The following is a 16308-nucleotide window of genomic DNA, read 5'->3' as shown; positions in this document are numbered from 1 at the left end:
AGTAGTGTAATTATAACGGGCTCATGCGGGAACAAGAGGTTGGCTTGCTTGTTTGGCACGGGGGGCAGAAGCAGAACACCCACCTCCAAACGCCATTAAATATTGTTTCAAATAAAAAGCGACTATTATTTTGTGTCATGTTTCCAAATAAGATTGGCCACAACGGAATGCTTTCTACTTCAATTTGTTGATTAGAATAGATTACCTCGCTCCGTTGAAACTTCACTGAGCTCAGCACACAGACATGATAATAATAATAACAACAACAATAATAATAATAGCTTCATTTTACATAGCGCCTTTCAAGAGACCCATGCAAGGTCGCTTTACATAGATGGGGGGGGGGAATAACAAAGTAATAAAGATAGTGGACAGACTATGTAAATATGATGATGGGATTCAAGTTCACGTTTTTATAGAGTATGATGTCATAATCAAACATTCTAGAACATTTGTCATCACAGATCATGTCATAATAGAACATAGGCTACATGGCATGGTCCACCGTGATATTGTGTAGACTGTTATTACTGTACTACCACCCATTGTGACAACAGCCTTGTGAGCTCCCGCACACAAACATGATGGAATTCAAGTTCATGTATTGATCACATAGGCAGGCTACATCATACATGGCAGTGAGATTCATTGTTCCTGTATATGCTCTCATATTATTGTTTATATAGGCTACCCAATACTGACATCAAAATAGATTGTATGCCTCTAGAAATCATATGCAGCAGGTAGAAAATTGACGGAAAATCCGTCGCGATTTGGAATAAAATTTAGGAGAACTTTAATCCCTGGGTATTAATCAAACAAAACGGAAAAAGGCAGTCATATTCCAGCACGGTCTTTATTAGTGTTTTTGCGCTGCCCAGGCAGCAATGGTTAATAGATATCATATCCGACATCACCGTACGTGTACACGTCTGTCAGCCTGTCTCATAACACGCTTCCCTCGGTTTAGTCCATTTTTCCACATTTCATGGGGGTGTTCCATTACCGTATATGGTTAATCGGGGCGGTTTTGGTATGCAAATACGTGAAAGTGTGCACGAGCCTCAGCGTAGAAGCAAGGTGATATTTATCATGACAGCAGTGGCGTCGCGTGGGTAAAATAACAGGGGAAGCCAAAAAAAAATTATTAAAAAAAAAATTATTCAATATTTTTATTAATAATTTTTTATTTTTATTTTTTTTAAGTCAAGCAGTCACCATGTACACTACAGTATGGCTCGGCGGCCAGTCAAACGTTATTTTTATTTATTTAACAGATTGCAGAATGGGTACAATACAGTACGGCTCAATACACATTTACGATGAATTGAAAATGGGGGACCCTGATGTAAACAAGACGAAAGTCTTTCTCTGGTCTGCATCCCCTTAACAATTGTATGTATTGAGCTGTACTGTACTGTACCCATTCTGCAATCTGTTAATAAAGTTTTCATTCATTCACACACAATTGTATAAGGGGATGCAGACCAGAGAAAGACGTTTGTCTTGTTTACATCAGGGTCATTAATACTGCTGGAGCATTGGTTAATTTTTGGTCCGATTTTTCCTTGCGCGATTTTGCGCGCCGCGTGGGAGCAAATTCGAGACACATATTCGGTTGCAAAAAGGTGTCCCACGGTCTCCTCTATGGCCGTGAATATTTTCACGCGGATCGGAATCACGGCGCGCCCGTGGGACACTTTTCCGTTTCGGCGAGTTTATTCCACGCTTTCTGTTTTCCTTTTCTAAGCATTTTAGGGGCTACATGTGAATCAGTAAAAGTTGCGGGACGCCCAGATGTTTCCACGATAGAAAGCTCGCGTGGATCCCATAATAGGCTCACTTAATACAGCGTTTTTAAAATCACGCGACATTTTCAGGGTCGCGAGCCGACCTTTTCCCCTCGTTTTCGATGATGGAAGTGATTTAGGAAAAGCTTCGGCACGCCGAGAGGTCCCCGTGGATTTAATCTCGCGAGGATCGGGGCAATATTCGGCCCGTGGGAACAGTTACGGGTTAATACAATGTTCAGAGTGCAGAGGGGAAAATATGGCACCTGCCCCGCCTCCAGGTGGAATGTTATGCTGAACGTCTTCCTCCCAGCTCCGTTTTAAACTTTTAGGGTGTGGCCAGTGGCAGTCAGCTCGAATCTGATTGGCTAGGATCGTATTTGGAGTTTGGACTCACTCTATAATGCTGGAAGCCTGGAGAAAGAGACCTACCCACTGCTTCTCTCCTATACTAGCTGCAGTAGTGAGCACAGTCTGACAGTGTGTTAGAGGGAGTGAGAAGGAGAAGAGGGAGACATAAAAAAAAAAAAAAAAAAAAAAACACAGATGCACAGATGAAAATGAATGTAAACTATATTAAAAAAAAATTATATTTTAATTTTTTTTTTTTTTTTTTATATTTCATATTTCATAATTTTATATGAAATTTATAGGGAGGCATGGCTTCCGTTGGCTTCCACAAGGATTCGCCACTGCATGACAGGTGTGCGTAGGACCTGTGTACGCACATGTGATAAATCCCGTTTTTTTTGTGCGTGCACACATTCTAAATTCTGTGCTTACGTGTGGAAATAGAACATTTTCCAAGAAAACTTGATGAATGAGGGCCCAGGACTATATAAATGCAGGACGTGAATCAGGAGCCTGAGACCTCGGAGAAATGGTGGTGTTGACAGAGGATGGCAGTGACGCTTGAAGCCTTTTTACAACGCATCCGCGTTTCCGCGTTCCCGTTTTGCGCTCTGATTGGCCAGGTCATGTGACATGAGCACCAATCGTGGGACGGCAAGTTTCTACACTGGTTAAGCTTAGGCACTCTTCGAAGTTGGTTAAGGTTAGAGTTTGTCTTAGAGCGTGACGGCAAGTTCTTTTGCCGGTTAAGCTTAGGCACTCTTTCGAAGTTGGTTAAGGTTAGAGTTTGTCTTAGAGCATGGCGATAGAACGCCAGGTAGTTTGCAGGCTGTTCGACATGGAAATGGGCAAACACGCTATTGGGCGCACATGTCATATGACCTGGCCAATCAGAGCGCCAAACGGGAACCCGGAAACGTGGATGCGTTGTAAAAAGGCTACACGCGGCAGGGACAGCAATGGTCGCTAGATTACTTGTAGAAGTGAAATATCCCTTTACCCCCAGTCTATTGGTAGACAGTTGTGTTCAATTGCCTTTCAAACGAGCACACTCCATGTACAGCCAATAACCCACTTGTCAAGAATTTGACCTGGCAACTGCCCCAGCATATATTTGAACAAACACTTGACAGTTTATGGGTAGACAGAAAAAAATAGTCCATTATTGTGATCCACTTACTGTTCATGTCATGGAGTTTGTGTAGCGTGGTTTGGGGAACGCCAGGTCCTAAAAAAGAAAACACATTTCAAGTGATGCAGTTTGATGGACAATTTAAATCTGAATCTTTATTTTTAGGTCGATATTTATCTAACGGGAGGGAATGAAGCATGAAGTGGCGCGTGGAAAGGAATCAAATAATATTGTATATTGTGGCCCCTGGACCACACAACATAGTGCAGAGTGAGTGGACACACCGCTTCCAGCTAGGAGATGTAATTAACCGCTGTTTATTGTTGTTTATTAAGATCTCCATTAGCTGCCACACATGGCAGCCACTACTCTACAATTCATTATCTGCAGCCAATTGGCACGTGGGCGTACACACAGCTGGGGCCAATTCAATAATCAAGGCCTGAGAGCTGCATTTCAGACCTGACAGCCAGAGGAAAGAGAGAGAGAACAAGAGGTCTTCACAGGTCCAAAAAGTCATATCCGAACCCAAAACTGTAGTCCACGGAACCGAACTGGACCTGTTTATTATTATATATAAAGCTGAGCCCCGGACCCTGCACGCAGAAACATGACAAGCCGGATCCAAACCGGGTCGTCCCCGGGAGACAGAGACCTGACTGGCACTGTTTTTAAATAAGTTGCTTATTACAAGTTGTCAAACTGCTGTTCCTCCTCCTAGCCTCCATTTCATCCCCTTCAGCCTTCTGGCCAGCGACTCCCCCCCCCCCCCCCCCTACCCAATCCCCCCCTCCACCCCACTTACCCAACCTCCTCCAATGTACAGTTTCTTCGTCAAATGTATACTCTCTTTTTTAGACTATTTTTGTATCACAAACAGTACTGTATTTGTAAATCCGGTATGTCATAAATGTCTAGATGTAGCAGTACTGTCTATCTGTATGTCATGTATGTCATGTGTTATGATGAATTGAAAATGGGGGACCCTGATGTAAACAAGACGAAAGTCTTTCTCTGGTCTGCATCCCCTTAACAATTGTGTGTATTGAGCCATACTGTACTGTACCCATTCTGCAATCTGTTAATACAGTTTTAAATCAATCAAATCAATCAGACTCCGGTCTCTTCGCTGTCCCGATCTCCATTCCTCTTTTCCTCCTCCACTGTGTTGTACATTACCACTCCCTTCTGGTAGACGACTCTTAAATGCACCGGGAAAGGAGTCTGGAAGCGGACTGGACATTGCATCAACACATATTTACCGCTTGTGGCACTTCCTACTTTGTCTAAGGGAGTCCTTTCTTATTCCATGGCACCGTTATTACCTCTTCCTTGGTTCTGTAGCTCAAGAATTTGACTACAGATCTGGGTGGCCGGTCCGCAGGGGGCTTCTTCCCCAGTGTGCAGTGGTGTGCATGCTGTGTATTTGGTTGTGTCTCGTTCTAAATCTCCAGTCCTCCTCTTAAAAGTCTCTCCACAAAATCATTAAACCTCCATTTGTTTCCTCTTCCTCTCCCACCTCGACAATCTTCACATTTTCTCATCTAGACCTCCCCTCCTGTTCAGTTTGTCTTTGTTCCAGTTTCTCCATCATTCCAGAGTCCGCTCATCGCCATTCTGGTTCCCTCCCCTCACCTTCTTCAAACTTTTCCTTTCCACTTCTGTCATTCTCTCCTCCAAGTATTCACTATCATCAGTTAGCTTTTCTACTCTCATGCCCCATTTTCCTCTCTGAAGTCCCTCATCTCTTGCGTCAGCCTCAATGTTGATGTCGTTAATGCCTTTATCTGGTTCAATATAGCTGCCCCCCACCCCGTATATTTTACCCTCTCCGACTCATGTTCCCTCTCTTACCCTTCCTCCTTTTCTTATGAATGTTTTATCTTTATATTCCACACTTTTATTCCCAGATTTCTCACTGTTCTTCCGGGAGCTCCACAGACATGCATCTTACCCCATCTAGTTGCTAACCGGAAGCATTTTTAATGGATCTCTTTCACAATGACATCCACTACACTCCTGACATCCCTGATGTGGAATTAGCTCTGGATTCTTTCACAAAGACCTTTCTCTCAGTTATTAATAAACATTTTAAACCTTTAAAGAAAATGTGGATAAAAGATAGATGTTTCTCTTGAACCATCTGATTTATTTAGAGAAAGGAACAGAGCCTGGTCTCTTGCCAGATACCCTTTCCCATCGTCATTAGATTAGATTAGATTAGATTAGATTAAATTAGATTAGATTAGATTAGATTAGATTAGATTAGATTAGATTAGATTAGATTAGATTAGATTCAAATGTATTGTCATTATACAGCACGAGTACAGTACAACAAAAATAAGTTTGGCATCCAAACTTTACTGTAACAGTAAAGTGCAACAGCAATATACAATGTAGGCCTACATGCAGTGTTAATTTTGGCAGCTATTTTCATTTTAGTTTTAGTCTTAGTCATGTGTCAAGTGCTCCTTTTTCGTTTTCATCATATTTAGTCATCTTCATTTATTTTTAGTTTAGTCAGTTTTAGTCAACTAAATGTCTGAGCATTTTAGTCTTAGTCAGTTTTTTGTCTCAATTTTGTCTTTTTTGTTTTAGTCTAGATTTAGTCAACGAAACCGGATGACATTTTTGTGTATTTTTAGTTAACGGAAAAAAACGTGTCAGAAATAGTCAACATGGAACATTTTCTGATTTAAATTCCGTATTTATTTTTTAACCTAGGGGAATCTGAGTCGGTGGCACAAGTGATACACAGGAAGTATATATATGTTGGTGTAGACATGGTCCAATGTATTGTTGCTCCTACAGTATATGTTTTTGCATCAAAAAGAGCATTACGGATGTGGTGACGTTGTTTCTGACCAGAGAGACGACGCTGAACTCTGTCTGTCTTCTGTGTCTTTCCTTTCTCTCTGCCATGTCTGTCCTCTCTCTGCTGTGTCTGTCCTCTCTGTCATGTCTGTCCTCTCTCTCTCTGCTGTGTCTGGCAGCGGTTTATTCTATAACAGGATACTGTAAACTAAGTAAACAGAACACACAGTAGTACTAGTAGTAGTACACACTGATTGCAATCTGCTTGCATAAAAACATTATTAAAATCACATTCTGAGGTCAGTGTTAAAGTGCCACATGGAAGAGGTCTGGTTAGTGGTTAGAGTTAGAGGTGGTCTAGGTCTGGTTAGGGTAACTTAGGGGTAGTTAAGCATTCATTATAATTTATTATTATTATTTAGATAGATGGATGTAAAGGGCTAGACCAACTCTTAACCCCTATCCGGACCTAGACAACCTCTAAGTCACAACCCTAACTTAGGGGTTAAAGTTAGAGGTGGTCTAGGTCTGGTTAGGGGTTAGAGTTAGAGGTGGTCTATGTCTGGTTATACTGATCCGATACCAGTGCATACATAAAAAAAAAAAAAATTATATTATATAAATTATAAAACTTTTTTCTCTTTTCTTTTTTACAGCTACTGTTTTATATATACTGTTTTTTAGTAATAACTAGAAAGTAATGGTATTTATTCAACAACAGGTGATTGTATAGATTAGTATTAGTATCATTAATTGACAACTAAGCTCAATGAGTTTACCCACGGAATGGTTGTTGGTACATTGGTTCCGCACGGACATTATACGTTGTTGCGCACTTCCTATCCAGGCTGCTCCGTTTAGGTTTGCTACTGCAGAGGCACTGTTGTCATTTTTAATGCAAAATAAATATTCAACATTCTCTTTTGAGACTCCGCCTCAGACTCTTATCATTTGGCACTAAAAGCTAAACATTGTCACCGGTATGGCTGTCTGCATTATGTCATTAATTGTGTGCGAGAGGTCAATCAGTGACCACGTTAGCGTGAGCTAGCTTAGCCACTAGCTAACGCGAGCTAGATGGAAATACAAACATTGTAACGTTACTGGTGAATAAGTGATTTACCTTGGAATACTCCTTTGCCAACTTGCTGTACTTTGCTTGCAGGTCTGCAGCTGGATTATGAATAGTCCCAACTTTAGCCAAGGTAACGTTCAGCTAAAACTAGCTTTTCAAATAGCTCCAGCGAATGCTAATAACAGAGCTCCCGGTCACACTGCTCTAGTCTAGACGATGGCATTAAGAAAAGTTATAATTATTTTGTCTCGTCTTGTTTTAGTCAACAATATCAACATACATAAAGATAAATTTCGTCCTGGTTTTTGTAAATTACATTTTCGTGTCCTCAGTTGTGGTCAACGATATTTAATAAACAATTTAGTCTCGTTAGCGTGACATGCATCTTCAATAACGTGACGTCACGTCTCGTCGTCATGAAAAAAACCTTCGTTGACGAACATCTTTCGTCATCAATCAGGTGATTAAACTGGGTACAAAATATACAAATGAGTACTACTGAGTGTAGTGCTAATTAGATGTATGTACAGAGTTGTAGTATAATATGTACAGTGATACAGGTATAAAGACAGTATGGTAGTAGTCATACTAGCCAACAGCGTAACTAGTAAGTCATATTTTAAGTTAGAAATAAATTTACATATGTGGTAATGAATCAAACTACTATTTGAATTTAATCGCTAGCTCATATTCAGATCATTCAACATTTTAGGAAGGCAGTAAATTCAAACAAGAGCAAGATTAATACTAATTCCCAAATGTTCCCAAGGGGATCAATAAAGGAATAGGTTATCATATATCATATTTACCTATGCATGTAGAATTGAATGGTTAATATCTGAGCAGAAATCGATTTTTCTGGCCTTTAACTCAATGTACGCCAGAACCGAATAAAGTCGGGTTAACTCGCAGACGTTTGAGCGCCAAACCCGAGAAAAGTCGGGTTTTCATCGTTATTTCTTTTATTCGATATTTCCATTCATTATCCATCCAGGGAGCCTGATGTTATCATTGGGAATAGGTCTGAGATCGCAAAAGTCCAACACTGCTGCCTGGTAGGTTGCGGCCGGTATTGCACATCCTTTGAAACTCTGTGTATTCGGGTGTGCGTTGATTATATAGGTCCGGGCAGACTTTTCATTGTCGGGCATGACGAGCGGTTATAACGCATGGATTATTAATAATAAAACACTCCCGATTCATGTTCTTTGTTGGATTATGTTGGCGACACGATTTACATCAATACTTAGAATGGCAATCAGATAATTGGAATATTCTTTTTGGTGTACATCCTAGTCAAGGTAAGGGCTATATGGTATCAATCTTGCATTGATCCAAGAATTCCTTCATTGCGATCGGAGCATATGTGTGTAATGTACTGTGTAACGTATTCCGGTGGTGACGATCAAAGCATAAAAATGACTCCCCCCCCCCCCCTTTCATGCATTCATGATGAAACATAATACCTATAATCTAGATTTGTTTTGAGAATAGTAGCTAGTCCAGGCAAGAAACAACAACGTTTTTAGTAGAATACACGCATATGGCTATTACGCAGCCTTTTGGGAATTACCTAGACCGCTCTAAAACTATACTTATATTCACCATGGTATGAAACAGGAATGTATGGATGACATTTTTTTTTATTTTTCACATATTGATTGATAGATACTTGATGTCAAATGGGCAATAGTATTATATCCATAGCTATAATATATAATATAGTTTTAGCCCTGCAATCACCGCCACGTATTCCTGTACTTTAAAGCGTTGGCCTTTTAACCAACACAGTACACAGCGCCATATGTCGGGAATTAAGCACTTTGATGAAGCCGGTCATTTGTTTGATAATAATTAAACGGAACCCCCTGTTGGCGGTCATGAGCTGGTGCACGCTGTGAGGCATGCCTCGTAGTTTTCCTTGCAGCCTTTCTCTTCCAGTGTTGTTTTTGAAGCACTACAGACCATTGATACCAGGGAATCAACTGGAGAGGATAAGATGGATTTTTTTCACTGGTTAGCTGCTCCATTAATTACCGAACAAATAACTCATGTCTTTAATCTTTCATTGTCATTGTGTATAGTTCCTAGCATCCTGGAATCACTGCAAAACAATCTACTAAATAATTAAATGAGTAAAGTATAATAATATCTGACCTTGACAAAAGAAAAACACTGTGCTGCCCTTTTTGTAGATCTGTCAAAAACATTTAACACAGTTGATCACTCCCTTATATCACAAAGGTTAATAATGAATGTTGGCTTTGACACATCTGATCATACTCGCTCTGGTGATTGGCTTCAATACTTTAGTATCAGGTCAGGAGGAACCCCAGGTTTTCGAGGGTTCGGGGCAAAAACCTGAAGACCTCTAGAGAGGACCACCAGACAGGAGCAGAGCCTCCTCTAGAGAGGCCCTCAGACACCTGACAGGAGCAGAGCCTCCTCTAGAGAGGCCCTCAGACACCTGACAGGAGCAGAGCCTCCTCTAGAGAGGCCCTCAGACACCAGACAGGAGCAGAGCCTCCTCTAGAGAGGCCCTCAGACACCAGACAGGAGCAGAGCCTCCTCTAGAGAGGCCCTCAGACACCTGACAGGAGCAGAGCCTCCTCTAGAGAGGCCCTCAGACACCTGACAGGAGCAGAGCCTCCTCTAGAGAGGCCCTCAGACACCAGACAGGAGCAGAGCCTCCTCTAGAGAGGCCCTCAGACACAGGAGCAGAGCCTCCTCTAGAGAGGCCCTCAGACACCAGACAGGAGCAGAGCCTCCTCTAGAGAGGCCCTCCGACACCTGACAGGAGCAGAGCCTCCTCTAGAGAGGCCCTCAGACACCTGACAGGAGCAGAGCCTCCTCTAGAGAGGCCCTCAGACACCTGACAGGAGCAGAGCCTCCTCTAGAGAGGCCCTCAGACACCTGACAGGAGCAGAGCCTCCTCTAGAGAGGCCCTCCGACACCTGACAGGAGCAGAGCCTCCTCTAGAGAGGCCCTCCGACACAGGAGCAGAGCCTCCTCTAGAGAGGCCCTCAGACACAGGAGCAGAGCCTCCTCTAGAGAGTGCGTTAGGATCTATTGAAATCTATTGACTGTGTTGGAAATGTCGAAGACTAGACGGACATCTTTGGTGTACGAACAGGAGCTAAGGACAATTGTTGATTGTATGGGGGGATGTTTAAAGGAGGAAGACAGCTTCCCCATACAAAGCTGATTGTTCCTCAAAAAGGGCATCTCATTTCTCCCTCTGCCTTAAGGCCGTGATATGCTTCAACGCCGGGCAATATTTTGCACGTGGGAGCTAGACCGACATACTTCCAAGTCAGTTCAACACGTGGGTTGCAGTACACCGCCAAACCACTAGGTGGCTGTGCTGCGTTGTGTTGTACAAATGGCAACATTTTCGGACTTCTCCGGACAGTCTTTTTTCAATTTGGTCCATGTTTGTAAGTAGTTGATCACGATCCATAATGGAATGCTCAATCTCCCAAGATGATAAATGGTAAATGTGGAAGTACAGTACGTCAGAGGAACACGTACACCAGGGGTCGGAAATAGGAGGCCCGCGGGCCGACATTGGCCCGCCAGCAATCATTTCTGGCCCGTCAGTTTATTTTGAGAATATGATATTTATTTTACGCACGGGAAATATTCACTTGTGACGCCAGAGTGTCTTTGTGAAGCTGTATCTATCTATTCATCATATCTATGTCTGTCTCTATAGCCAATTGAAATGCTAGAAATGGTCACGTGGACTGGGAGAACCAATGGAATAGTCCCACCGGGCCGCGTGTATATTTTCCCTAACGCACTTTCACTTCCGCTTTCAGGATGCGAGCGATTAACGTTAGCAAAAATGTGTGCAAAAACAAAACAAACGTCTTTGGATAGCTTCTTTGCAACAGGGAAATACCAACTGAGGAGCCAGAAGAGGAGCCTACGACCTCCAAGACACATAAAGCTTCTTTTAATAAACAGGAGTCATACTTAAAATACGGGTTTATCGCAACAGGTCTTGCGTGCCGAGGTCCTCTCTGCATAATATGTGGCGACATGATAGCAAACGAGGCAATGATGACAACTGTGTTCAAGTTGGCAGATAAAGTAGCTGCATGCAACGCCAATCTGGAATTGGAGGGCGGCGAGTGGATATTTGACATGTTTCAAACATTAGCACAGATTTTGGAGGACTGAAACAAGCCCAGGGCAGTTATGGGACGTGTTTTCATGCATTCTGATCTGCTGTTCATCACTCGCCGCGGTGATCTGCAACAGCTGATCTGCTGTTCATGAATGAATGAATGAATGAAAACTTTATTAACAGATTGCAGAATGGGTACAATACAGTACGGCTCAATACACACAATTGTTAAGGGGATGCAGACCAGAGAAAGGCATTTGTCTTGTTTACATCAGGGTCCCCCATTTGCGAGTGCATCATGCTCGCTTATGCCTGTATTTTTTACTGTTGTGAAGCACTTTGAACTGCAACCTCTGTATGAAAAGTGCTATACAAATAAAGTTATTATTATTATTATTATTATTATTATTATTATTATTATTATTATTATTATTATTATTATTATTATTATTATTATTATTATTATTATTATTATTATTATTATTATTATTATTATTATTATTATTATTATTATTATTATTATTATTATTATTATTATTATTATTATTATTATTATTATTATTATTATTATTATTATTATTATTATTATTATTATTATTATTATTATTATTATTATTATTATTATTATTATTATGTGTACTATGCACCCGCCACAGTGCTGAATTTTTCACTATCATTATATTAAATTAGCCATTTTTGGTCCTGGCCCGCCATTCAATGGCTTGGGGAAAATTTGGCCCGTGGCCAGACCTAATTGCCGACCCCTGACGTACACGGTCCAGCCCAAGTTCTATAGAACCTTTAATGCCACCCATTTTAAGAACTCATTTAGTATACTAGTATACTCCATGTGTTATTATACGCATGTGTTATTCCTAGACTCCAGGGCAGCTAGGTTAATAGTTGTGAACATACACCACTATTTAAAAAAGATATTATTAAATTTTGTTTTAATTATTATTATTCTAATACTTTCTGTATTTTTCACCCATCCCAATTTAGTCGTTATGCCAATTCCCTTCCTGGCCGTTGCGCGCATTGCCCCACTGTCGGCCTGGGGAGGGTGTAGAACTACCACATGCCTCCTCCGATACATGTGGAGTCACCAGCCGCTCCTTTTCACCTGACAGCGAGGAGTTTCACTGGGGAAAAGTAACCCTGCTGACCAGGCTCCCCGACCGACCAGTAGGAGTCGCAGTTTACAACGACCAGGACACTTACCCCTCCGGCTACCCACCCGCTAGCACTGCCAATAAACCTATCTCAAACCCTGCCCCTTTTCTTGATCCTCCAATCACAGCTGTCGCTTACCTCGGACTTCCTCGTACAAACTTTGTTTGTACGAGGAAGTCAGAGGTAAGCGACAGCTGTGATTGGAGGATCAAGAAAAGAGGGCAGGGTTTTGAGACAGGTCCATTGTGTTAGTAGGGATGACTGACCAAGCCGGAGGTACCGCTGAGTGCTACGCTACCCAGCCGCCTACACCACTTTTTTTTTTTATTGCAATAAAGTCTTTTCAGATCATCAACATGTACAATCCACTGCCATAAGGACAATGTTATAGTGTGTAAGCCTGACAAACTATGTATCTTTATAGTACGGCCACTATAGGCGTGATGGTCCTTTTTCGAACAACCCTCGACACAATGGAATATGATTGAAAATGATGACCGTAGAGAAGCGTTACCTCTGCAGTTCAGCAGAGCACGCCGATAGTCCGGGTTGATGGTGACGTCGTAGTAGGAGCAGCGTGGCTGGAAGAGAGAGCAGCTGAGGCATTCTCTGTGAAATGGATCCATGGTGGAGACCCTGTATGTAGAGACATGCAGAGATTAGGTTAGATTATATCCATGGTGGAGAGAGACCCTGTAGAGACATTCAGAGATTAGATTAGATTTGTTCCATGGTGGAGACCCTGTAGAGACATTCAGATATTAGATTAGATTAGATCCATGGTGGAGAGATATTAGATTAGATTAGATCCATGGTGGAGAGAGACCCTGCAGAGACATTCAAAGATTAGATTAGATTAGATCCATGGTGGAGACCCTGTAGAGACATTCAGAGATTAGATTAGTTCCATGGTGGAGAGAGACCCTGTAGAGACATTCAGAGATTAGATTAGATTTGTTCCATGGTGGAGACCCTGTAGAGACATTCAGATATTAGATTAGATTAGATCCATGGTGGAGAGATATTAGATTAGATTAGATCCATGGTGGAGAGATATTAGATTAGATTAGATCCATGGTGGAGACATTGTAGAGACATTCAGTTATTAGATTAGATTAGATCCATGGTGGAGACCCTGTAGAGACATTCAGTTATTAGATTAGATTAGATCCATGGTGGAGACCCTGTAGAGACATTCAGTTATTAGATTAGATTAGATCCATGGTGGAGACCCTGTAGAGACATTCAGAGATTAGATTAGATTAGATTAGATTAAAATGTATTGTCATCAGGCACGTGCACACATAGAGCCCAAAGGGTGCTCGAGCACCTGCCCTTTTTATGCCAATTTCTTTTTAATTCTATTATAACTTTTTTTTAAGTCAGTGATAAAAGTGTCTTTCAAGGATAAGTGAGCTCCTGCACTGATTATTATAGTTCAATATTCACTATTTGATCACCAAAACCCCCCAAAAAGCATAAAAAGGGGGCCCCCCCGCCCAAAAAAAACGCCCCCCCCCCCCCCCCCCCCCCCCCCCCCCCGCTTTGCACACTCGCTTCGGAAACGCACAACCCCAGTGCCCTTTTCATCCTTTGAGCACCTGCCCCTCTAAAGTCCTGTGCATGTCCCTGATGGTCATCATACAAGTACAGTACAACAAAAATAAGTTGTCATCTAACCAGAGTGCAAAGGTAACAGTAAAGTACAATATCAATATGCAATGTACAAGTGATTAAGTGTGATATATCCACAAATCATGTTAAACCCAGATTCGGCTCAAACAAGGGACTAAACACATTTCGCAATTATGCCACATCAATGTGGAACGCCCTACCCAAAGCTGTAAAGGAATGTGAATCACTACCCACTTTCAAAAACACTCTCAAAAAACACCTAAGGGAGACTGCAACTCGAAACTGGCCCCTGTAAATGTCCGAACACAACCCCCGCCAACACCCCCCCCCCCCCCACTCCTACCCCCCCCCCCCCCCCCCCCCCAACCACCTCCAATGTACAGTCCCACCCCCACCTACCCAATCCAATGTACAGTTTCTACGCCTAATGTATATACTCTTTTCTTTCTGGTCTCTTTTTGTATCACAAATACAGTACTGTAATTGCAAATCTGGTATGTCATAAATGTATAGATGTAGCAGTACTGTCTATCTGTATGTCATGTATGTCATATATGTTACGATGAATTGGAAATGGGGGACCCTGGTGGAAACAAGACGAAAGTCTTTCTCTGGTCTGCATCCCCTTAACAATTGTATGTATTGAGCTGTACTGCACTGTACCCATTCTGCAATCTGTTAATAAAGTTTTCATTCATTCATTCATTCAACAGACTACTAAGTAATGCATGCTAAACTGATGTGTGTACAGTCAAATGATGTAGGCCTTTAGGCTTTATACAAGAGCGAGATTCAAGTCAAAATGTATTTCTCTCTGACATGCCAAGAGTTTTATAAACATCCTCTTCGTCAGAAGGCTCTAAGCAGCATGGTCTAGAAATAAATATAAATTCCTCAAAAGGCCTATCTGCATCACTGCACTCTCCATGGTGCTGAAAACTCATTTGTGTTTTGGGAGCACAACTATGAAGACATCATTTATATCAGTCTACAATCTATGTTCTGTTCTTCAGTGTTTCTGCTGCTGAACCATTTCGCCAGTTTGACCTACTTAGCCTACTGTGCTTTTAACCGTTAGTACACTAATGTCGGGTGATTTTCAGAAAGAGAAAGAGAGCTGGGAGTGTGTGTGTGTGTGTGTGTGTGTGTGTGTGTGTGTGTGTGTGTGTGTGTGTGTGTGTGTGTGTGTGTGTGTGTGTGTGTGTGTGTGCGTGCGTGCGTGCGTGCGTGCGTGCGTGCGTGCGTGCGTGCGTGCGTGCGTGCGTGCGTGCGTGCGTGCGTGCGTGCGTGCGTGCGTGAGAGAGGGGGGGGCGGGGGGGGTGAGTCCTCAGCCCTTGTGTGGGTGAATGTAACAAGTTCCTAACGTTTTCTTTCCCCTATTATTTCATGCACACTTTATTCATTGTTTTAAATTATTATTTTCTTTTAAGTTATTTTGTGCATCACTCTGTTTTTAATTTGATTCAAATTTGCAATGCAAGAGGGTCATCCTTTTGTGTTAAATGGCTGCATAAAGCCAGCACTTGTTGATAAGAGTAGTAAAACTTAAAAAGATTAAAAATATCTGTTTAAGGTAGATTTAGAACAGATAAAAAATATGCGATTAATTTGCGATTAATCACAATTAACTATGGACAATCATGCGATTAATCAGATTAAATATTTTAATAGATTGACAGCCTTAATTGAAAAATAAAAGAAGACTACCTCAGTTTGCCATGTATTGTTCTACTTTAAGATATTTTGAAGATGTTTTATGGGGGTATATTGCAATTTGCCCGACTTTAGTGGTAGTGTGATTTTGAATGATGTTAGTGTTCTATCTATGGTTAATAAATTAGTTAATTAATCTAAATGCTTATATATATATATTTTTTTTACCATTTCAGGAAAACAGTAAAAACATCGACCATGACAGAAAGTGTATAAAGGTGCTGAGTAGAGGCAAGATACCCAGATGGGCCGATACGGGGCCTCAACTCATTAAATCATTGGATAAAAAAAAAACACAAAAACAAAAGTAAAGTGAAATAAGTTCATAAAACAATTTTCATAATATTAAGATAATAATAAGATAATAATAATAACAATAATAATCAAAGTAATAATAATAATAATAATAATAATAATAATAATAATAATAATAATAATAATAATAATAATAATAATAATAATAATAATAATAATAATAATAATAATAATAATA

General features: G+C 41.2%; 1 protein-coding gene across 1 annotated transcript in view; it reads right to left on the bottom strand.

Annotated features, from left to right (window-relative positions):
- Positions 1 to 16308, bottom strand: part of LOC311229255 (inactive dipeptidyl peptidase 10-like) — a gene marked incomplete at both ends in the record, with an annotated part of 310035 nt that overhangs the window by 97035 nt on the left and 196692 nt on the right. Inside the window, one exon of the mRNA XM_084315322.1 lies at positions 12982 to 13103. Within this exon, the coding sequence (XP_084171448.1) occupies positions 12982 to 13103 (122 nt within the window). The remainder of the gene's footprint in view (positions 1 to 12981; positions 13104 to 16308) is intronic.

This window comes from Notolepis coatsorum (assembly GCF_963971535.1).
Source record: "Notolepis coatsorum genome assembly, chromosome: 5".
NCBI lineage: Eukaryota > Metazoa > Chordata > Actinopteri > Aulopiformes > Paralepididae > Notolepis > Notolepis coatsorum.
This window is presented reverse-complemented; position numbering and strand designations above follow the sequence as displayed.